Source organism: Oreochromis niloticus, linkage group LG7 (genome assembly GCF_001858045.2).
Source record: "Oreochromis niloticus isolate F11D_XX linkage group LG7, O_niloticus_UMD_NMBU, whole genome shotgun sequence".
NCBI lineage: Eukaryota > Metazoa > Chordata > Actinopteri > Cichliformes > Cichlidae > Oreochromis > Oreochromis niloticus.
In genome coordinates this window covers 12,652,145-12,677,364 of record NC_031972.2, presented here as the reverse complement: position 1 = coordinate 12,677,364, position 25,220 = coordinate 12,652,145, and the positions used below count along the sequence as shown (strand labels likewise).

Genomic DNA, 25,220 nt, shown 5'->3' with positions numbered 1-25,220 from the left:
ACTGTGCTGCCACTGAGCGGTTTCTGTGGTGCTGATGCAGCAGCAGTTTGATAGTCATATAAAAATGTTCCAGTCTCACACACATACACACTGGCTGCTGTCTGCTATGATGAGGTCATAGTTGGTCAAGTCTGTTTTGTATTGTATGAACAGAGAGCAGCTGTAATGCCCATTCAGCTCCGGTCTTAAGATAGAGGGCTTATATAACCTAGTGTACACTGACAATATCTATTGTGTTTCTGTAAACTCTGCAAACACATGTTCCCGCTGGGTTTACAATAGCAAATATTTCCCACTGTTCATGCCTTTGAAGTTGACCTTTCAGACCACAAAGGTGAGTTGCAGCTTTGAGTTCCAGAAAAATCTGCTCTAGTGCCTGATCTTCAGCACTCTTTAAATATTTACTCACTGACGCGCTTCAGCGATTGCTCATAATAGCTTTGCAGTTTGCAGCGCATTACAGTGATTACTGTTCAGAGAGTGAATTGGGTTCAGGGTGCTGGCTGCTTCCTGACACCTGTGTTGTATGTGTTTGTTAGCCTGAGGGATGGGGCTACCGAGCTGCTTATTTTTAATGAGAATGCTCTCTGCTTAGCCTCACATGCCTCTCATTACTGCCCGCAGACCCAGAGAGTGAAGAAAAGACGAGGATGGGACAAATAAATATAAAACAGATGGAAATGGTAATGAAAGATCCTTCTGATTTTGATCCTCACTGCCAAATACAGTATCAGTGCTTGGTGTGTCACAGCCTTGATGGAGAGTAACGTATGATTTACATCAAATAGCATCCAACTTGGCTCCTGCATGTGCAGCTACAGAAACATTTAAGTAATAATTACACTGGACCAATAAAAGTGGTTCCATACCTGATGTGAAGCTATAGCTAACTGGATGTTAACTTAGCATGCAGTGCACAGTTTTCGCTGTTTTCAATCTTGATGTTAAGAGAATCTAAGAAGCAGTTGGTTCTTTTTTTTCTGATTTTGCAAATACGGGTGCACTGATCTTCTCATCGGAGTCTGTGCAAAAAGAAAAAATCATCTAAAAAAAATCTATTCCATTGGAAAATGGCAAACCTCTTTTGTCCCATCCTTTCAGCTCCCCTGTTCCCAAAGCTCTTAAATGCTATAAGAAAGACCCTTTTGTGGCGGGCCTGGCTGCAGTGAAATTGCCTATGGTTCCCACATAATAGCCTGCCCTCTAGTCTGGAAGGATTCAACAGCTGAGCTCCAAACACCGACATCTAGCTCACCTCACCTAAGAGGTATTAGGTTAAATGTGTGTTGGGGCATTTGTTGGCAATGCTTTAGAGGGGTAAAAATAGTAGTTGGTCTGTAACACTTGGGGAAAATCCCCTCAGCTGTGCAATTTGGAAAATAATTCACACTGTTGAGTTTCCCCCAAGGACAAAACTGAATTCAGAACATCAATCTGAAGTCTTTTCCTTATCTGTTATTATGTATTTCAGGGCACTTTTCTGTAAAGTTGTTCTTCCTGTTTTCCAGCCACCATATTGATTCTAAATTCATCCAAAATCACAGCCAAAGGATATAATTAAGTCATAGCAAGTGCTTTTTCAGTTTTGACTCTCTGCGAAAAATTGAACTTAGCTCGGGGGAATATCATTGACTGAGAAGCCTACTGGCCTGTGGTTTATTTGTGTAAGTCCCAGTGATCCCAGAGAAGCTGCTGTGTGTGTCTTGTATTATTTCAAGCTTACGCCAAGTTTTTGTGGCAGGATACTGCTTGTTTTCCCACTGTTCATAAAGTCGATGCTAGTGTCGATTAGATCTTATTTGATTGTATTTGTGTTGAAATCTCGAAATCTCTCTTTTAGCCACAGCTGTTGCTTTCAATGGCTAAAGGAAATGCAAGCATATTAGTTTATTAAAGATAATTTTTTGTGTACCTTGTAGCTTATCAAAATGTTGTAGAATTTTTACAAAATATTTCATCAGTGTCCAAAAGTTGAATCTGTTCATCTGGACGTAGCGTTTTGTGGGAGAAACGTTTCGTCACTCATCCAAGTGACTTCTTCAGTCTCAGCTGACTGCAGGTTTCCCCAAACCTTATAAACAGTACATTTGCATAATGACTGAAACCAGCCCACTGAAGGAACAATGGGCTATGAGGTCAGTTCCTTAATCATAATTATGCAAATTCCCATGACCATTGATCAACAATCACTGACCAAAACCCACTGATCAAAGAACACTGATCAATGGCCATGAGTACCATTCACAGAGAGTTGGGGAATGGCTGCAATCACAGCGTTGTCCAGATGAACAGATTCAACTTTTGGAGATTTACTTTCCTGGATGATTGAGAATGCATCAAGACATTTCATCAGTGCTTTTTTGTCCCCATCGGTCAGGCTACAGAGCAAGCCCAGCGAAATGGATGTTTTCTCAGGTACAAAAGAAATGAGATGGATTATGGAGAGTACTGGAAGTAAACTGATTGGATAGTATTGGATTATTTTACTGGTTTTACTGGAAAATCTGGTGTAACAGAGACGAAAGTTTAAGACATGATGAAGTGTACATAATTAAAGAAACAGCACCAACAGCACAAGCATGATGAGCTTGTCGAGTTCAGTAACTCCAGTTAGTGGAAAGAGGGCCTAGCAGCCACCAATTGGCCCTAGTTGCATATCTCTTCACACCTATCAATCAAAGTGGACACGCCCCTACAAGAACAATTGTATAAGAACAATTCTCTCACTTTAGAGTTGTTATGAATTGTTATGAAGGGTGAATCTATCCATAGAGGTTAGAACTGTTTTTTAAAGTGTCCCTAGTGTCCCAGGAACCCCCACCTTTCAGCTTTGGAGTTTGCTGCTTGGTCAGTCTGGAAGCAAAAACATCATGAAAGAGAGATTGTGGATAAATAATTTGAATTGAATTTGAATTGCTGACAGTGGATCCCAAAGAAACTGCATGTAATCATCTTGGAATTCATCAAACTGTAGGTGGTCTCTGTCTCCACTGTTTGATTAAGAGCATTGTCAATCCAATGCTGACAGAGAAAAGGTATCCTTTACCATCACAATCTTCTATCATTCTGCCATCTGCACACACACAAACAAACAAACAAACAAACCAAAAACTATGGCTTCCTTTTGAGACAGTCTCTGTGTTTGGTGACCTGTTATCATCACCTAATCTGTTTCACTTATCCTGTGTTGGTGTTTCTGTGCAGTCTTGTTATGTCAGAGTAGTGACCTGATCATTAACTTATCTGAGTGCTGCTATCTCTGGACAGTAACCATTAAAAGGCCCCAACATCACGGAGTAAAAGGGAAGGGAGACTGCCGTTAGTCAATTATCTGCAGCCTGTAGAGTGTGTCTGCCGTCAGTATGAAGAGGGTAGAGAAAGCTGTATGTACTGCTGACAGCTGGAACATGTTTAATCACTGTCAGCGGTGCTGCTTTTTTTTAGCTCCAAAGTGATTACTTGCTTTCTCCTTGTATCAACTGATAATGTAATGATTTAGTATTAATTTTTTATTAGCTCTTCTTTTACTCATGAGTGGGTTTCTGCTGTGACTTTTAGATTATAGGGTCAGAATTTGGCATTAACAACTTGAAACCATGGATCCATCACGCCCTGTATCAACAGCTCAGGCTGCTGCTGGGACCACCATATTTTTTTTTGGCACACTTTGGGCCCTGCAGTCCAAACTAAGCATTGTTTAAACACCACACCATGCCTACCTGATTATTAGTGCTGACCATGTCCATCCCTTTATGATCCCTGTCATAAAGAGCTTATATATATATAATATATAGTCATTTGAGCTAATATTGACAGAACAATAAACACAACATTAGTGCAATGTTAACTTCTATGAGAAAAAAGTCCGACATAAGATAATTATTCAAAGATTCAGTGACCAAATGTGACCATTGTAAGGACTCTGAATTGAGCTAGATGACAGAACAGACGCACTGCGTGTAGCTAAAGTAAAAATGTTGTAAAAAATACAGGTGTTTCAACTTTTGAATATGAATAGAAGCAAGCAGGCACGGTCAGGATGGAAACATGAAAAACACAAGCAGAGCAGTCAAACACTGGGTTGATGTTGGTTTAAAGTTTTCCTGAACTGAGGTAGTGATTCAATAGTTGGAGTCCTGCTTTAATATCAGTAGGTTTGTACTGCAAACCTAACATTTGGACAGATGATATTGTAATTTCTTTGATGCACACAGAGCACTGTGGTTGTAAACATTATGCAACTTTGCTACTGAGACCCAAATGAGGCTGCAGACGTATGCACCACTTCTCTTTTTTTATGAACATGTGAACCAGTTTAAGAGTTTCTCCAGGTGCAGTTGCTCCTTAGTCTTGGGTTTAAATGGAAAATACCAGTGAGCAATGAGAAAAGGATGCTCATTATTGTTGGGGAGCCAACAATGACTGAACTGTAGCCCTCTGGAGATGGTGTGTTTTTGTGATTTGGACTCATCACTGCTTCGTTCTTGCTCTCTACAGGTTGTGACGATTTGAGAGAAGAGCCTTACGTCTGGATTTCACCGAAGAGATTTTGCCTCTGCATCCACTGCCGGGTCCCGCACAGGAGGTCGGTATTGTCGTTTCTTGTTACGTGTGTTTTTCCTTTCATTTCATCTGTGCTCTTTGGTCAACTGTAAATATAAAGCCTTTCCTCTGGAGCAAAACAAAACAAACAGAAGCATGATTTCCTGCTTTTCTTGTCATGATATTATTGCAGTTCCTGGCACCTTTCTGTTTCCAGTGGAAACACAAACTGTTCCCATGGTCCTATTGTCCCAGGCAAGTGTTAGGTAAATCTTGTAAATCCCAATTTTAATGGATGCTTAAAAGTTTCATTGCAACACCTAAGCTGATCATTTTGCTGGTGTTAAAAGTCAGCAATATGCCTACTCTTCTCTACTGTAAATGACATTCAAAAACAAACAAACATGTATTATCTTTGGTAACATTTCAGTAATATATTGACATGAAAATGGCTTCAATTTATGGCTACAGTTACAGAGATCAACAGTGGCTGCCCACTTTTTTTAAGGCCTTCAATTTTGGTAATGAATTTCCTATTGCATTGAACCGAGCCAACCACCTACAATGTTAACTGGGACCATAAAAAGATTTAATTTGGTTTAAAAAAAAAAAAGGAAACTGGAGAAAAAATGCCAAAAAGGCAAAACTACATGACTGCATGCATAACTCAGTTTAATAGTGACGGATCCCAGATTCCACAGCCAACAGCTTCAAACCTTCTCAAGTTTAATCCTTTTCATTATTGTAGTGTTGTATAATAATAGCCTCAAGCAACAGTATAGTCTACTTATTGATATGGCAGGGCAGTACTTTGTTCCTGACTGCAATCACTGCTTTAATAGTTTCTGAAGTTTCTTGCTCAACAAGCAACCTGATATGTGGGTTTAAGACTTTCCATGGTAACAGCGACCTCCACCAATCAGAAATGTCGCTGTTCCAATTTGTTTAGATTGTTGGTCGAGGAGAGTTTTTTGTGACACTGCAAATAAAACAAGGTTGATTTGGTTTCTACTGGAGTGCTTACCACCACTTCACAATGTCGTAGCTCACAGTAAGTCTGCTTTGAACAACAATATGAATCGCTGCTCATATTGTGCTTTTTACTGGTCCTTATTGAATCCGCTCTGAGGTAGCGTAGGTAGCTGGTGCACTTGTATTGTTGTGTCTGTGCTGCAACAGGGCATGCAGATAGGTATCTGCACAGAAACTGCATGTTCCCACACTGACAACAAAATCTGTGTCAGATCCTCATGTACTCATGGACGTGGAAACTGTTGTGCCGGTACCAGTAGAATCCTCGTCTCTGTGCAGCCAGAGACCTACGCAAACCGACACCAATGCAAGGCTGTTAATTCAGCTGCACATTCAACAAATGTGATTCAGTGTATGACTTTCTTTTTTCTTCGTCTTTGCTTCACCGCGAATCGTCTTGTGACCCCAGAGATTTATGAACCATGAACTTTAATTTAACTGAGGGCAGAACAGCATCTTCAGCAGCTTCACTTAGTCTTTTCATTGTCTGTCATGCTGACTCTTAAAATCTGTTTGGTATATGTTTTTCTGGATGAAGTAAGGAAGTTGGGGGGTGTCAGGATGGAGAAGCGTGTTTTTCCAATATGGAGGAAAACAATGGAGTCAGAGATATTGTGCAGGGGACCACCTGTGAAGGTCATTTCAAAGGGGAAAGCCCCAACTAACACAATAAACAGAAAAAAGTGTTTGTCACTTTGCTCTTAAAATAGGGAGACTTTGTGTCAAGCACTCACTTCCTGTTATCTCATACTTGTTTTGACTGAACCTCATTTGTCTTCATGCTCTGTTTTAAACACATCCAGTTTAACTGAATCAGTCATAATTCAATCTGAAAGCTTTTATTTCCACTCATATTTTTTCAGTTAAATTTCATTTTAAATAAGGACGTCTGAGGTCGTTATTCTTCAAGTATGAAGCATGATGGTTTTTATCTTCACATGTCAGTTCTAATTTAGACAGATTTTTATCTATTGTGTCTGCGGGATGCAACAGTGGTACAATCTGACAAGGACAGGGTTTTTGCTTGGTTTTCATAAGAAAAGCATGACTTTTCAACACTCATCTCTTTGTCCGCAAGTGAAAGCACCTACACATCTCGCTTTCCTCCCCCGAAACCAGTCTGACAATAGCAACACGCTTCTTCATTTCCCACCTCTTCTTTTTGTTCTCAGCATCTCCTCATTTGTCTCCGTCCCTCATCTACTCACCTCCTACACATGCTGTGTTTTCCCAAGGGCCTGAAAGTGGGGGATGATATCACTTGACACTTTTATTATCCCAAACTCAAGTGAGAGTCTGGTGCCAGCATTCCTTGGTAGTGCTTACTTTTGATTTTGAGCAGAGTATCAGGTTAAGTGCCCTCAACAGCCATGGCTCTGTCCCCCAGGGGTGTTTGGATAAAGCAGGTAGAGCAGTCTCAGTTTGCAGGGGGAGTTTTTGTTACTCTGTGCTATAGTGGGAAACTCAGCTGGGAGTAGCAGGTCAGCGCCACAGGGAAGTTAGGATTAAACTGCACTCATCCCGAGCCCAAAACACAGTGAGAACAATGCTTTTGGCCCTTTCTAGAAGGAGGGACAAATGGCGTCGACCCAGCTTAGCACAGTGACTGATTTCCTGAGTCTGGGGGAGAAAATAGGATTTGAAGTGGAAGGACTTTTCCTCCCACCACGACCCCCTGCGTTTTTGGACCCCCGGGCAGTTTTCAGAGCTAAGGTGGGGCTAGAAATGGTTAAGCACAATGGAGACAGTGTTAAGCCTGAGGGGCCCAAACGCTGCAGCTCTCTTAACAGTGGGGAAACAGGAGTGCTGGTGACTCCTCGGGGCTCTCAAGTCCATCAGCAGTCAGAGGAAATAGGTGTGAAGAATGTGGCCCCTAATTTCTTAAAGTGGTATTTTCTCTTAGTGGAATATTTTCATTTTTCGCCGCACTAACACTGAATGGCTATCAGTAAAGGATAACTTACAATCCTGGTTTATTTCCTCCAGGTTTGCTATATAACAGTTTTGAATTGAATCTAGCTGATTCTCAGCTGTATTACAGTTCATCTCCACAGGTTATAGCAACACTCTTGAAGCCAAAAAAGGACTATTACAAGTACTAAACGTATTAGACATTATTCATTACTTGACAGAGAAAGTAATTTGTTACATTACTCATTACAATACTTTCTCATTACTCTGTAAAATGAGTTGATTGTATGATTTTTTTCTATTTTTCTGTCTATCTGCACAGATAATTAAGCTTTGTCAAGTAACAACATAACTTGAACTGAATTTAGCATAATAACATATTACATTACTGATTTAGTAATTTAGTGAATGTGATTACAGTAGCACTCCCGAGTAATGCTAGTAGCACAACAAAACATATGAGATGGCTAAGCTAGAAACTCTGGAGATGAAAAAGTGGTGCTGTTGTGGAAGTGCCAAAAACCACAGTTCATAGCCATTTGTGGCTGACTCCAAAACTGAGTGAAACACTGTAGAAAGCTGTGTTAAAAAACGCTGGACTATTAATAAGTCAGTTTACAACCTGGTGCAAAAAAACAGATTTGGTCTCTATGGATAGTTTCCACCTTTTTTATTTATTTATTTTTTTTAAAAATATATCAGTGTGGGTACTGGAGTTAGGGGCATAGCTGGCATAGCATGCCCTGGTAGAAGCAGCTGTAGCCAGCTGTTGTTACGTAGGCCTTACCTCCACTAACTGGAGTCACCAAACTGGAGCTTTTGACTCTGAAATTACCTGATAAATAATTTTTTCTTACTGTCTGCTATAGAGAGTTTTGGTGAGAAACTTGCAGCCATACCACATTTTGTCTGATCTCTGAAGCTAAGGAGGGTCATGCCTGGTTAGTAGTTGGATAGGAGACTCCTCAGCCACTTATTCTCAGCTTCTTAACTGCTAAGATATAGCAATCTGGAGTCAGAGCAGAGCCAAGAAGAAAAAAAAAACTGTCTTCTGTGGCAGGCAGAGAGAATAATCTCTAACCCCTCCTCTTCTTTGGCGATCCGGTCTGCCACCCACTTTGACGCCAAGCTGTGATATGTCAGATGGTCGTTGTTTTCCTTCACCCTCTTAACCCTCATGGCGCGGGCTAACTGTACGCCGCTTGTGTTATGGTCAATATGAGAAGATGAGGGATTGTTGACCTCTGGCTTCCTCCACAGAGGCGGAGCTGAAGAATGACTTTGTCACTTCTACAAGAATCACTCTGGCTCCACCTCAGCAGTGATACAGAGTCAGTCAAGATTGCATAAACAGATGTTTCTGGGGCGAAATGGTGACCGCATGTGCAGAGATCAAACAGAGGTGTGCATGTTTAGATCCAAACGTCAATGTGTGAACTGCTGGTATTTTATGATATTCTTTGTGTTAAAAAAAAAAGGTACTGCTGTTCTGTTCTGTGGTGGACGTGTTATAACGCCACACCTCTCACAGGTGTGCTCCCTGCTGACCACTAGCTGTGGCTTCTGTAAACCGTACCACCATTATTCTTTTTCCCTCCTTCTTTCTTTCCCACACTCCCGTCTTACTTCCTCTAGACCTCAGTGTTGGGATTTCCTCACCTCCAACACACATGTGTGTTTTTGCTCCAGCGGTACTCCCGAGAAAGTTGATAAAATAGCAAATATGCTGCAGAGATAACACTCCCACGCTAAGATGCGGGGAAGTAAAAGCACCGCTGACGAGAGCAGAATGGATAAAAACGAGTGGTGTGATCTCGCTGGGGAGATTTATCTGTCTCCTGACCTCAGCTGTCGCATTAGATAAATGGATCGCTGTCAAATGTGTGAATAAGACGTTGAGGTTGTGAGTGACGATGTGCTTTAAAAACATGGAGCCAGTGTCAGTGAAAACGCACTCCTTTCATTGCTTCCGTCATGTTTGGCATTCCTTAACATGAAATGAGATGGCGCAGGCTACATTTACCCAAAAATTGTGATCAAAGTGTATCTATAGCATAGAATAAAGAAATGCAGTACTAAGATCCTAATTTAAAAAAAATTGTGATGAACTCAGTCAGTCTGCTGCTTGATATTTGCTGACCTGTTAAGAAAGTTAATGCCTTCTTGTTTTTTTAACTAAAGAATCAATATTCTTCAGCTGACACCGTACAGCTCTGCCCAGAATGTTATTTCAGTAGATGTGGACCTCGTCCCCTGTGTGTGCGCGTCAAACATCTGTCTCCATGTGCCTGCTGATGGGCCTCAAGCAGCAGTGGCCTTGAAGTGGCAGATGGTCATAGCGGCTCCCTCTGTGGGATTCAAACTCAGCTCAGGCTTCTCTGATTCCGCAGAAGCAAATGTACATCAGTGCAGTCTCCCTACATACATTTGTCACCCCTGAGCTGCTTTTAGACTACACTGATGATCCTGAGGTGCTTTTTTTGGATAACTGAGGAAGGTGATTAAAACAGGAAGGGGATAACATTTTCTTCCATGTGCCACCATCATGTGCAAGATGCTCTGTTTTTGTCTGGGTGTTTGTTTAGTGCTCTAGAGATTTTTGTCTAGCAAACTGCATCTGATTTCAGCACTCAGTAAGCTGTTTTTTTCCCCCAACTGGAAACTCCATAGGCTCTCATCAGAGCCAAATATTCCATCTGTCCATCCGTTGCTTCCAACTCTTTCCATATGTCTCTCCTCTAATGCCATCTCTTTCCACCGCAGTTCTTAAAAGCAAACTCGGGGCAGCCTCTTCAGGGTGGCTGGACGCTGGAGTGACATAACATGTGCAGGCAGAGCTCAGATTGAAAACATGTGGAGATAAAACCTCAATGAGATATCTGAGGCATGTCCGGGAAGCATGCATTGACACAAGCCCAAATAAAGCATTTGGTTTCTCTACTATGAAATCAGTTCCTTCCTGATTCGAACTGGGGCTTGGGCGCACCTGAGTATTCAGGTCACAAGTGCATGCACAGTCATGTTAATAAGTTGTTTGTTTGTTTTTTATCATTATTAATGTAAGTGTATAAAATCAGAACATGCTTCAGGTGGATAAACAATAGAGTTCTCCATAAGTACACCAGGCACCTTTATAGTGGCGCCTGCCATAGTAGCTGTTTCAGGAACCACATTTTGCCATGGCTCACAAGATATGTCACCATTCAGTCTGTCACAGTCAGCTGGAATATATAAAGCACTCCCAAACTTGGTTTCAAATCCAAAAGCTTGCAGATTTTTACTCATTTATTTTGTTTATTGGGCTACTTGGGGTCAGCAGAAGAAGCACTGACACGTTATAACACTACACAGCTGTTTCATGTTCAGTGTTGTGTTTCTGGTCACTGGATGGATGTAAGAAGAGTGTATATTTCTTTTTGCTCTTTGTTCACTTTCCACCCGCTCTAGAATGAAACATGTGGCTAAACGCTTCATTATCTACTATTATTCACTTTGTGAGTCCAAGCAGACAGAACACATTTGGATTTGAGACTTTTCTCATAGTGAGTGTGAGTTAAAACTGTAAAGTGATGAGATGTCCCGGCCCATCAGATTTGAGTTATTTTCTTGTGTTTAGTCACCATGATCTGATATCTTCCATGTTTCAGAGTTAGTTTTTTTGTCTTTTGGTTACTTCGTTACTTTAAAGTTCACTTTTCCCATGTATCTTATGATTTTCCCTGTTTGCTTGTTTCCTCCTGTGTCACATTTGCACCCATGTCTGATTATCAGTCATCTGTGGATGTATTCCTGTCTCATTATTAACTCACCGAACTTGCATTTTTACATTTCTTGGATGAGCCAAACAAAGACTTGACATTTGTTGTTCCATCCTGCATTGATATTCTTCAGTTGGAGAACCAAAACAATAACCTGCAAGCCTAAAGGCTGTCAACCTCATTTTAAAAGGAATAAAGGCTCAGGTGATAGCTTTTTGTGGATTTGTAACTATGGACATCATGAATCCATATATATGTAAATGTTTTTATGAGTATATGAAGAATTAGGGCTGTTTAGACATATACATTTCTAATTTTAATGATTATTATAATTTAAATATATGTAATGTTTTTCTGTTGATCAAAAAAAATGTATTTAAATACTTTTTACATTTATTGTGGGAGGCTAATGAGAGCATTTTTTTGTAATTGGGGGAAAAAAATTCTTGTTTAGGTTTTCCCAAAAAAACAGACTCTCAATCTAGTTGCACTGTCAGTTGGATTTCTTTTATCAGTTGCCACCCCACTTTGGATTCTCTTCCTTTAAGTCTTCATGATTCCACAGACCAAAGTCTGTCAAGGAAAGATGAATGGCTAGCGGCTCAAAGGAAGACACCTTGTGTTCTGTTTGGATCTGTATGAATGATGTTTTAGCCTGGCAGGCATCTGGTGTGTACATGTAGATGGTTACTCCCTGCTGATCCGCTGGTCTTTGATGTGAGCGTCTGTGCTTTGTCTGAGCTCCTGAGGCTGCCAGGAGAAATCTCTCGGAGATGTTGGTAGCTTTCTCTTTGTCTGTAAGAATCAATTGAAGTCTCTGGCTGTTCTGAGTTTGTATCTCAACATAACGAATATCATATCTGAGAACTAGGCCCACTCACAGTCAGGATAATGAGTAAAAATATTAACTGAAAGTGGAACTGATTGGTGTCTTTTAGGAGGACCTCACTATTCGCCCAACACCTCGAAACGGTGATTATCTGGATAAAAGGTTAACTAACAGCCAGTGTGCAGTGACTTTGTTTTCTCTGTGTGCAGTACATGGAGGTCTGATAACAAAACCAAACCACAGGAGTATAAAGAAGTAGAGTGAACAGTGTGTCTTTTCTGATGTAAACCGCCAACCTTAGTGTATCCAGCTACTTCTACTACATTAGTATTCACAGCAGTAAATGGCAAGAAGCTCATAACCAATTAATATTAGTTAAAAAAATTAAAGATTATAAAAATAAAAATATTATAATAATAACTAGCACATATAATGATTAGTAGTTCTTGACTTTAAAAGGCTTGGATGCTAGTCCTGAATGATAGCAGACGCAGTGAAAGCAAACCCATATTATTTCCCCCTTAAGAATTTCTGTTTAGGATTCTTGAACCATCTATGTTGTGATTACACTGTCCCTTAAATTTGTTTTTCATTTATGTACCTGTACAAATTTTGTGACGTAAAACACCTAAGTATTGAGTAAAATGAGGAGTAGCAGAGTATTTGACCTTTGACCTGGGGGTGGAGCAATCCTTTCTATTGACAAATCTGGATGTGGCACAGTGCCAGCTACTGCTAAGACTAATAACATTTTTATGTGTGTTTGAATTGAAATGAGTATATATTTTTTAAAAATGTGCATCTGCAAGAATATCTGAAGAATTATTTTTAGTTGATTTGAGATAGATTCTGATTTATGAATCTGTTTTAGGTTTTTAGGGGTTTCTCCACTCCAAAACACCTGGTTCAAATGATCAGTCTGTTATCAGGCAGTTGCAGCACAGCAGGTCATTTGAATGAGGTGTGTTGGAGCAGGGATTGATGGGATGTGTAAGCAATCAAATCATGCACTAAAATGATAATGTACAAAGTTGCAGGAAATGAGCACAAGCAGCTTTCATAGGAGGATAAAATTTGATTGGACAGTTAGAGTCATAAGTACACTCCCTCGATGAGGACAGCGAACTGGATGAGAGTGACAGCGAGTACAAGAGGATCCCAGAATCAGGTCTGAGGTACAGTTAGGAGATCAGGGGTCATATTGATTCCTATATAAACAAGGAGCCCCAAACTCCCAAAAAACAGGGTGATTTTTTTTTTCTCTGAAAAACAAAATTTCACACTCTGTAGTTTTCTTTTCCTCATTGTTGTAGTTTTTTGTATTATTTTTATTCATTTATAGATTCTAACAATTACTGCTAACTTTATCTGTTACAGTGTTACATTTAATTTTAGTCCTTAACCTAAAACTTTTCTCTTGTAATCTTAAAAATAAAGAAAACTGTAAATTACTTTTTAATATAAAGAATAATGAAAGCTTATATTAAACAAACGAGGTTAACCTGTTAATTAGCTAGCTACAGCTTTTCACTTCTCTGGATGCTGCAATCACACTGTCGGACAGATATGAGTGCTCTGGTTTTCCAAAATCATTTGACATAAAGCGCCCACTGTAACAAGAAATAATATGAATTTTGAATTGTATCAGTGCTATTACAGAAAACTGTATGTTCACAGTATAAAAAAATAAAAAGCCTGGAGCCTTAGTAGCTGTTTTGTTGAGGGAGACTGGGTTGAATTAAAATGGCTCATTAACCTCTTCCCATACAACTCTACCGTAGGAGGAGGATGAGTCACCAGCGTTTATTAGAAAATAGGTTAAAGTTGAAGTTTTATTCGGTCTAGCATGTATACATCTGCATTCACAGGCTGCTTTTTTGAACTGTTCTTGCCTAACTTTAATTGAAAGTGATAAGAAAGGCCTCTTCCTCATGCTTTGCAGGTTGCATTCAACCTAACTGACCTATTGCCTTCTCTGTTTGACTCTACCCCCCCCTATTTTTTTTTTGTCTTCATATGGAACTCATTTGCGAGTGAACACAAAAGTCAGAGAAACACTGTGGCTGAGTGCGCTGTTGGCTGAATGCACACAGTGCTGCTGTAAGCAATCCCAGGGCACTTTTCTCCCATCAGCCAGAAAGGTTAATCCATTTGTCAGACATCAAACCATCTGCTCAATCAGTCAGTTAACAAGCATCGAGGCAGCTATCTTTTACAGCAGTCTGATGTAACAGGATCTGTGTGTGTCATCGTTCATAGACTCCTTTTTAATAGAAACAAGCCTGATTGCATATTTAGAGTTTTACAAACTAAATAGCAAAACCTATTCATATTCAGTGTGCCATTTTATACATTAGTGAACAAATCCTGCACTTGAAAGGTTACGTGTATATAAACTATATAAGTAATTGTTTTCTTTAGGTATACTTGCATACATACTTATTGGGTGGCTAAACCAGCAATATACTTCCAAATTGACTTTAAGTGGAATTTAAATGCATCACCCACTCATCCCACCAAACTTCCCTCTCACCCAGCATATGCTACAATTTCCCAGCTGTTCTAGGGCTGATACTGAAACATTACAAAATCAGCCAAGAGACATAATCTCTTCCTAGGTCTGCTGTGGGATATCTTTTCAGTTGGATGTACCCCAAGCACCTCACCTGTGACAGACACCCAAACCATTCCAGCTGTGTTCCCACCAAATAATCAAGCTCCATATCTATAAGACTGAGCTCAGCTGTCAGTTCCTTGCTCCATTTATCCTCGACTCATATATAAGGAGCTTCTCCACCTGAGGCAGCCACTCGTCCCCACACAGGAGCAGGCAATCCACCCTTTTCCTGCTGAGAACCATCATTTCAGACTTGGAGATGCTTATTTGCATCCCAGCTGCTTTGCACTTTGTGGCAAGTGGTCAATCAGTTCAGCATGACCACCCACATTCAGTCCCAAGCCCAGCGAGCTTGGCACTGCAGCTAACTCCGCCTAGAATTTCTATCCAAAAATGTTCCCAACACATCCAGTAAAAATGGATGCAACCAAAATCTGTAATTTACAAACAAAATTATAGAAATGCCATATTGTAGTTTATTATTAACATGGATAAATACGTGTTAAACCAGTCTATTTTGAAGTGATGCTCACACAGCTGTATGTTAACCAAATGCTTAATGTTATATATTTCAGATTTAAGAAAGTGAAAATGCAAATCTTATTGAAGCTGATAGTGAAATGTTGGCCTTGGATGATTGAGAAGGTGTAGTGAGCCACGAAAACAGAGCGAGAAGGTGAGAGAAACTGAAACCAAGAGAGAAAGAGGAGAGAAACCCTGGGCAGCTCCAGATCTTGTTATTTTAACCCAGATTCAGCACTGAAATATGGCCACCATGTGGACCCTTTCAGAAAGTTTGGATCTGATGTCAGTTTAGCCAATCAGAGCAGATGCATTGGTCCAAGAGGAGGGACGGTGGGAGGGTCCTGGAGTCTCGAGCGTGAGGGAGGTTATTAAAGTGTGTGAGCAGAGGAGAGCAGGGGCACAGAGGCCACATTTACAGGAGAGCTGGACTATCCACAACCCAATGGAGACAGGTTGGACTATTGTCTCATTTCTCTTAATTTTCCTGATTTCATTTCCTGTTTAAACAACTGGGTTGACTCCTGGGGTAAACTAAATCTAAAGAACTGCCTTGCTGATGCAGTAAAATAGGATACCTTGTATCGTTTACCCAAATATTATATTTGTAAGACTGCTTGTCATCTCTTCACCATGTGGTTTATCTTGAATGGTTATTAGTTATTTAAGACCAATCAGAGCCTGCATTCCCTTTCCGTAGCTGTGGGGGCTTCTCATTCAAACAGATCCTCACAGATAATAAGCACACAAGAGGTGTGGCTGGGAATGCAGGGAACCCAAAAAATAAACAGGATTTGTGATTTGTCACTATGGTGGTATTACCAGAATGACGCCAGTGGGTTGGAAGTGCTTTGTATCAATTTTATCTGATCAATGTGGCTCTTTTGTAATGAATAAACCCTTTAAATTTCTTTAGCCTGGTTGAAGCAGTGGTGGGATGGGATTTTAGTTGAAACAAGTCCATACAGTAGATATGTAGATTGCTTCCTGTCAGGGGCAGTGTGGAAAGGCGTTTCCTTCTGTTTTGCTGTTGTGATAAGGGAAAAGCTGAATGGATGCTCTCAGCAGGAGCTGTAGTGTTAAGCTTTTCAGGCCTATAAACAGCTTAGTTTTTTGGTTTACAATGAAGTGTCTCAACAACTACTGCATAGATAGACTTGTTTTCAAAACCATTCATGACCCCATGACTTCGGTGATCATCCAAATTTTGCTTAAGTCCCATTATGAGTGGAATTATAATCTTGCCATGAAATTGGTGTCCACGACATCTTTTCATGAGAGTCAAACCCAGAGAGGAATCAGATATTACTCCAAGTTTTCAAACAAAGAATTTACGGGTTAAACAAAATGAAGTTTTGTTGGTGTCTAAAACAAAGTCATTGATAGAGAGCCAATCATTAATCCTGGGTAAACGCTGGACTAGGGTGGACAACGTATCCAACTGGTGAGGCATAAAAGACATACACAGATGAATGTCATCAGCATAGAAATTATAAGAAAAGATTGAATGATGCCAGCTGAAGGGAAGAAATGTAGAAATAAAATATCATTGGTATTAATGGTTTCAAGAGGATGATGCTCAGTGACTTAAACAATCCATTAACTTTGTTCTCTAGCTACACCATGAGTTTTTTGTGTTTTTTAGTGTGTCTCCATAGCTTTGAGATTAAATGCTATGGAATTTAGTAGACATAATCGAGTTAAAATTTGGTTTGCGTCCAAGTGTATTTTGGTCTAAATGTCATATGTAGGTATGCTGATGTGATTGTGTGTAGATTTGAAGCGTATTGGCTTTGGCATCATGAGCATTTTAGGCGTGTTCCTCTTTATTTGTTAATGTGTTTCAACAAGCACAATATTTAATGGCTGCAGGACAGCTGAGATGCAACTCTGGAGAAGTTCCTTTTCTTTCTAACAGCTGGTTACTTGCTCACACTTTATGGGAGCATGTGTCAGATGCAGGGAGTCTTGTAGATGGGGATTAGTGTTGGGTGTCACTATCGTGGCGGGTGCAGTCTGAGGGCCGTTAACGCTTTTGTTTATGTAAACTGATCCTCAAATAATCCTCTATCTCCTGCCTGGTTACTCTGGGAGTATAAAAGACATCATAAATCCACCTCAAGCCTCACATTTATGGACTACCATGCTCCACTCTAGCTTGGGAAACCTGCGTTCTTCATACCTGCTCAAATCTGTCTGTCTGGGAACAGGAAGCAGACGTCTGGGTATATATTGTCACAAATACCAGGTGCATTAATTGAACCAGACTTGTTTAAGTACCAAAATTCAAAGAAACTTCACAGACATAGAAACCTGCTAGTTGCCTTTGTGCAACTGAGAAGCATGTGGTGCAGACACACTATGGCTGAGCAAGGTCAAAGTTTAAGGCTCAAGGTCTTCAAACACTTTCCAGCTGGTTTAGATTTTTTATTTTTTTTATTTTTTTAGCTCCAGTGTGTTTTCAACAATATTTCGGTCAGGGAAGAAATAGTCTTTGCAGCTAGCTAGGAAATGACTCTAAATACGTTAGAGTCAAACATTAACTCTTAAATCTTTACATCAGACATTATTGAAAACACCCCTGAGACATCATCAGTTTAAGGCCTGGGAAGAGTTCTTCAAAAAAGTGAATTGTATGAGTGTGCATATGTTCTCGCAATTGTTCACGGTGAAGCAACGAAAATGTTTGTGATTCATAAAACTAACTCTGGTCCAACTCCACTGAAGCAGCTCTCTGTGCCTGTTCTTATGATCTCATCTGCTTTACACAGTCCAAACATATTGTACGTCAGCTCACACACATACACAAGGACCACAGATCTGGCTCATTTTCTCCACTGGAAAAGACAGGGGGGTGGAAGAAGGCGAACCGCTGTTGATATCTCAACAGGGTGACAAAGATCAAAGTTTGTGATGGGCTCTTACACACAAACACATGGACACACACACACACACAGACACACACACACACACACACACACACACATACTGAGTGTTACACAACGGGATGTAACCACAAGGGGACGAACGTCTGTCCTGACCCTCTCTGTAAGGGCACTCCAAGGGCTGGGCAATGGAAACCTCACAGTGCGGGCGGCACACGTGTCAACAGTGGCCCCCGGCTCCCTTTGCTGCTCTGCCAAACATTGGTTGGAGAATGACTAACAGACTCCCCAGAGGCAGCAGGGAAACCATGGCAGAAAAAAGCCTCAAAGAAAAGAAACAACTCTCAGCTTTAACCTAGAGCTGTATTTATAACATGAGCACAAATACTTAAAAGCTCCTATATAAGCTCCTTTTAATCTTTTCTGGCATTCCTGCTTACATTTGTTAGACAAAAACTCTCTGTAGGTGATCTACAGGTTGACATTTTATCCATTTAGTCTTGAGACAGTCTTGGGTAGGGAAACCATTTTTTCTGTGTAGTAGAATTAATGATATCTCTCAGCCGAAAAGGGTTTTATTGCAGTGTAATTCTGATAGGTAAAAGGTTTGCAATAAAATAAAACTTGGCGATAGCAGGAAGTAAGAAGTTCTTTTTAACAGGAAGAAAGTTTATAGCTCATCTAAAAACGCTTTCGGAAATTGATAAATGGAGAATTCAATAGGAAAATTCAACTATTATTGCTAGTGGAAGAAGAATCAGATTAATCCACTGAGTGGTAAGACCACATTATAAAGAATGACTATGAGTCTTGAATTCAAAATTATGAAGTGTATATAAGTTTTTTCAAAAGAACATATGCTATTTATAATAATCTTTTAATGTGCATTAAACTTTAGGCTTTTATGTGCCAATTAGTTATAGCTTGTGATAAAGTATAGAGGATTTCAAATGGAAACAACCATGCATGAGGTTTGGAGCTTGAGTAGCAGTGTATATTTCATCCATGTGCTGTGCCAGATGTGCATTTGGGACCACCTGCTGCTTCCTGTTTGTATCATCTTTAACTCTGCAGAATTGCTGCCACTGAGGTTATCAGTGGTCATGTGACAGCCGGACGGCCGTTACGTTATCAGCCGTTGACTGACCCCAGGTCAGCTGTGTGGGCTGCTTGATGAGAGGCCTCGGGCTTGTTTTTCTCTTCGTCTGCATCCGCTCCTCATTCCTCTTTTTTCCAAGTCTATTTTAACCTTTCCCCCTCTTTCCCCACAGCACACACACATATGCACAAACGAGCACAGGCATAGATAGAAATGTTCTGTTTTTCAACACTTTCAACACACAAAATTTTACTGCCTCAATCACAAAGCTTTACAGGGAGTGCAGAGCCTGATCTGTGGCCTGATCACAAATCATTCAACATAAACACAGCGAATGAGCCCCACTTCAAACGAGCATGTCTCTTCACAACTCATTAGACCTCCTCTTAAAGATCTACACCAGGAGCCTCCCTTCCTCTTTTCTCTGTTCCTTCTGCACACTCTTTTCATCCTCCACACTCCTGCTTTTGTAAAATATGATGGGAAAACCGGGAGGCGTAACTCTGACCTGCACTTCCTCAAGCACAGCAGAAATGACTGATCATCTTAGAGCCTTTATATGTGCAATTAAAGCACTAACCCTGTTCTTGTCCCTCCCTGTTTTATCTTTTAGGTGTGTTTGATGTGACGCCAGCGGGCTGGCTCAGGGAACACAACTTCAATACAATGTAGACACCAAAAACCAAGCACAATAAGAGTCTGAAGACCGCACCGACAGAAGGAGGGTGAGCTCAAGGAGGAGGAACCTGCTGTACTGAGACAACACCAGGTTAAGATAAGGAGTGAGAGAAGTGGAGAGAAAAACAGAGAAGGAGTAGGCTGTGAATCATTGACCTGAACCTTTTGTGTACAGCGGTGTCACCTTCTTCTTCCTCTGAAGGGTTTTCACTCGCTGTCACGTCTTCGCTGCAGAAGGATCACAACCTTAGCTCTCTGTCTTTTGAGGACCTTCTATCCACAATCCAGCTTTTCATCTCTCAGCAAGTAAAGGTCTTAAATTGCAACAGAGGGAGCCATCCAGCCACCGTCAGCATGTGCCATGTTATTGTCACCTGTCGCTCCATGCTGTGGACTCTGCTGAGTATTGTTGCCGCGTTCGGAGAGCTCATTGCCTTCATGAGCACCGACTGGCTCGTTGGATTCCCCCGTGCATCCAATGCAGTTTTCGGCCCCCATGGGACCCCCACAGCCGGAGAGGCTTACAGGCCCACTTTAGGCATTTATGGTCGCTGTATAAAACCTCACCTTCAGCGGGGAATACTGTGCGGACCGTATGCAGTCCACTTTGGAGAGATTGCCAGCGGGTTCTGGCAGGCTACTTCTATCTTCCTGGCTGCAGGGATCCTGTTGCTGTGTGCTGTGGCGTTCATTTCCGTCTTCACCATGTGTTTTCAAAGCATCATGAAGAAGAGCATCTTTAATGTGTGCGGACTGCTGCAGGGAATTGCAGGTGAGATGCTCACACAATTCATATAAAACAGTTTTGATATTTAACACTGCTTCGAAAGGTTTGGAGCCCATACTGGTTTTTGGTCAGATGCTCAAATCTGTTTGATGGATGGAGAGCTTTAGAAAAGCACACACCTTTATGGGCAGTAACTTTCTGAAAGCAAAATCTGACATCCACACTTTGGCAATGATTGACCAGATCTGGAGGCGAGAAAGTAAACTAGGTCTGTCTTACTTTTCACATCAGTGATACAAAGAACATATAAGCCATATTTAACAAATATTTATCTGCTTTCTGTAATGCCTGGCTTTCAGTTAACCTTCAAAACACTGTGACTGAACAACTTTAATCTTCCTCGCGCTTGTTTTTCTCGTACCTAATGAGGAGTCAGTTTAGACTGAGGACATGGAGTTGAGAAATACGTGTTCAAGTTTTGTAATCTGAAAGAAAGTTTGTTCATCTGAACCGTATTGTTTCTGTTCATTCCTGCGGCGTCCACCGTTCATCAAGGTAAATGAAACGCTGTGCTCTCAGTTAAACACATTCATTATGAGCACCACAACTCCCACTGCTGGAATTATGTGTTTTATTCTTGTGGAACCCTCAGTTAGCCTTAACCCAAGCAGAAGTTTAAAGGGCATGGTAACTCTTTGTCATCAACTGGAGCAACTACCGCCCAAATATTTATTCTTCACGCAGTCAGCTGGAGCTTTCTGACACTCCTCTGGTCTCCAAAGGGGTCGAGTACGCATGCGTATCTCTCTTTATGTGTGACGGCTGTGCATTCTGTGTCTGTGCCTGTGCACATGAGGTCAGATCCTGGGCCACTTTGACTCGCTGTGGTGAATTATGGAAGGGAGGAGGCCATGAGATCATGCTCACTGAACCTCATCTTTTTTTCACAGAGTGTAGCCTTCAGCTCTCCGGTGATTATGGCTGTCCTCCCCCACAGTTGTTTATTTGTGGGAGGCCCAAACAGAAACGGTGGGTGTGTAGAGAAGGACAAGCCAAGCTGTACCCTCAGATCTGTGCAGGCCTGCTGACCTGAGAGAGGAAAATCCATTCAGCCAGTGGGTGGCTCCTTTGAATGCATTTCTTTTCATTAAGATTAAGTTGCTCAATGTGTATTTAGGACATAACATTCATTTACCAATGCCTCTATTCAGTGGCATAACCGTCACCTATGATCAATGAGTTAGATGTATAGGAGACAGATAACTCTTTGTCAGCTGTCTTAAATGTATTATGCTGCTGATACTGAGGAACTAAACATTGATTTCTCTGGCTATTATAGGCCATATTGAACAAGCAGAAATCCTTCAAACCAGCTGGGCTTTGTATTATATTCCTATATTATTACATTTTGTTAAAAGTCCATCCATTCCATCTTCTTCTGCTTATTGCTTATCCAATTCAGGGTCACGGGGGGCAGGAGCTTGTCCAAGCTGTCATAGGGTGAGACATTGGGTATTTCCCAAATATTCTCATAAAAGTTACTTTTTATTTGTATTGCCAGTCATTCTTTCTTTAGCTTTCTACATATGAAGAGGTGGCGGCGTGGCAGAACTACTTGATTTTATAACATACTTAAAAGTCAGTCCTATACTATTTTCAGCTTGAAAATAAATGAACATTTCGAAGTCATCTTGAAAGCCTACAGAAATAAAAAAACAAAACAAAAAACAAAACAGAACTCCCTACTCCCAAGTACCTATTTGACCCATCACTAAGTCCTTCAGCGACTCGAGCTTAGTTTTTTAATGGCCCTAAATCAGTTTAAATTAGTTTAACAATAAAAACTGTTGCAATTTGAAGTGATCGGGTGACAAGTAAGTTTGCTTCCCATTTTGGTAAAACAGCATTTGCTAGCAGGATTTAGGATTTAGCATTAAAGATTGTTTCCTGAGATCCTTGCATGCTGCTTTCCAGCTGATGTTCAGTTCAAACAGTTTTCAGTAACAGATTGAGGTTAGAGTAAATGCAAAATGAATGTCTGTTTCCATCCGCTGCCATTATGAGAAAGCCACATGTGTTTATAACTAGACTAGTTGTTGCAAGGAAACTCCAACTAAAGACCCACTTTGGAAGTCTACAAGGAAGTGGTAATTAATAGACTCAAAAGAATTTTGGTGGGGTACACATTTAAGTAAGCAGTTGAACATTTGCTAAGCCTCTCAGACTTCTTTTTGTGACATGTTCATATGCAGTTCAGAATAAGTTGGTCATATATCATTCAAACTTAGTTACAATTTTTTTGAAAAAGTAGATCTTTGATTTTGCACAGAGGTGAATAAATGTTTCATAGCTTTTTTAACATGTAGCATTCCAGATGCCTCAATCACACAGGACTAGAGATCGACTAGTTTTGTGGAAATTACTCTCAACTGTGGCAGCCTACTAGTCACCAAAGTAATGGCAAGACGTTTTTGGGTGCAGCACTGTATACCTGTTTGTGGCCAATTTCAGGCTAGCAACTGCCAGGAAACACTCGCCAGCTTATCAGGGCATACACATTTTTACCTAGGGAATGCTAGTCACCAGGGAGTCGCTCAATTTGTTCCCCATGACACACATTACTGACAAGCATGATAAACTACAGTTTACACTAAGAAGTATATTAATGATTGGATTGAATCCATTCATTTCACCTCTTTATGTTCCAAAGAGTGATGAAAAACAAACCGTCCTCCACACTGAGCCCAGATTGACGGTCATATGTCAGGTGAGCTATAAAAGTGGATTCATGGCCCCACAAAGCACAGTGTGACATAACCATAAAGTCCTCTATTTACATTTTAAGACCTCGGATTGCAGGAGACATGGTTGAGATAAAGAAAAGGGGAGAAATGCACCCCTGAGTTTCCTCTTTGTTGAGAGGATGAGGATGTGAAAGAGGAAAGGGGGCGAGGAAAGCATCAAACAGCTGAGGAGGCGGGAGAGTTTCTTTTATGCTTCTGAAGCACTGTTTTCAGCCACAGGATGAGAGAGGAGATGGTCAACTGCCTAACAGTGTCACTACTTCCTACATTAGTCAGCCATTGTGCTCTACAGCCTTCTACTCCACTTTTCACGAGGCCAGTGAATGATATCACAATCACTTGATATCCGTCACCAAGGCTACCACACCGACTTTTCTACTATCATTATTTCCACAATGCGTGCCGACCCTCTGGTAATGAGAAAACTGGAGCCAGACGGCAGATGTTTGGGGAAATGATTGACCTCAGATAGGAAGATTGCAACTCTCTTGCCAGAGACGGTCACGTCATTGCACTGGAGGGACTCCCAAGCCTATTAACCTCGTCTTCACATTCGTTGATGTCACTTGGACTTTGTACTTCAGCCTCTGCAGTCTTTTTTATACAACGCCTTTCTGATGGCCACAGTGTCCCAGATGCAATTTAAACTGACAAATAGTTTAAGCTCAGATGGTTTTGAGATTTCAGGAGAAGTTCAAGTCATTCCTTTCACCTTATGCGATCAGATAGCTAAAACAGACAGACTCCTGTTGAAGGTCACTTTGCATCCTGCAGGCACACATTTTAGGGGCCCTAAAGACTTGTTATACCTCAGTTAAACTTGCTGTACATTTACTAAAATGACTTTCTCACTCATCGTCACTCACACTGAAAGGGATTACAGGTAGAACGGCAAACAAACAGGGCCATAAAACTGTCTTAGATTCTTGCACGTTCTGTGTCAAATACTTTTATTACCTTCCATAAACTTAAACAGGTTTAATCGGTGACTGTGACTAAGCTCCAGGCTGGAGGAGAAACAAAATAAAGCAGCGTCTTGCGGGAATTTAAGCTGTGCTGTTGAGTAATGATGACTTTCACATGAGATATCACTTTACGTAAAAGAAGGAAGCAGACTTCTCAGCCCTGAATGATAAGGGATGTGATTCCCATGCACTGATTAGCTTTTCCTGTGGTTACAGCGGAGGTGTGGATGTTTCATAATGATGGTAAACAACTTTTAAAACCAAACTAACAACCTTTCTTACTGAAGACAGAACTGACAGTTTGGAAGTGAACAGAGATGCAAGCCAGTGCAGAGAGAATAGGGTGGAGCACACTGGGATATTAGGTTAGAAGGTCCAGCTTGAAGGTGGAATGGGAATGAGTGTGTGTGTGTGTGGAGTGGGGGTCTTTGGAGGGGTGGGGTTGTGAATTAAAACCATGCCTTCAATCCATCAGCAGAGCCGGTCTGGCCGTTAGGGCAAGGCAGCAACATGTGGAAAGAATTTATGACCTAGTTTTCATTTCCCTGTTTAATACGATATTGGGTGCTTTAGAGAATGGGAGGAGGAAGAAAGAGGAAGAGAGATTAGAAGAGAAAAGGCATGTTCTCCTCTAGACTTGAAGCAGGCTACACGTGAGGTTTTTATGGAGCAAAGCTAACAGGACCTGCTTGTTGAAAGAGAGCTAAATCCTCATTCCCTGTCTGGCTGTTTTATTGTCAGTAATTGTATTACTGTAAATGCTTCCTCCTGAGCTTTGATTGAAGGCAGACTCCTCGTCCGGCCATCCGACCTCGTCCGCTGTCATGGGAGAGCAGAGCAGAAGAAATAAC

The 25,220-nt window shown here is 41.0% G+C and overlaps 1 protein-coding gene across 3 annotated transcripts in view; it reads left to right on the top strand.

Moving 5' to 3' along the window:
• The window catches only part of lhfpl2a (LHFPL tetraspan subfamily member 2a), a 37,541-nt gene that overhangs the window by 9,631 nt on the left and 2,690 nt on the right, over nt 1-25,220 (top strand). For 2 of the 3 annotated variants that reach the window (XM_013277546.3, XM_025909050.1), the window contains exons 2-3: nt 4,498-4,585; nt 19,809-20,645. In XM_013277546.3, coding sequence (XP_013133000.1) covers nt 20,228-20,645 — 418 coding nt within the window. In that variant the 5' untranslated portion in view covers nt 4,498-4,585; nt 19,809-20,227. Of the gene's footprint in view, nt 1-4,497; nt 4,586-15,573; nt 15,667-19,808; nt 20,646-25,220 lie in introns of those variants that run through there. The other variant, XM_025909051.1, reaches the window with a different exon arrangement.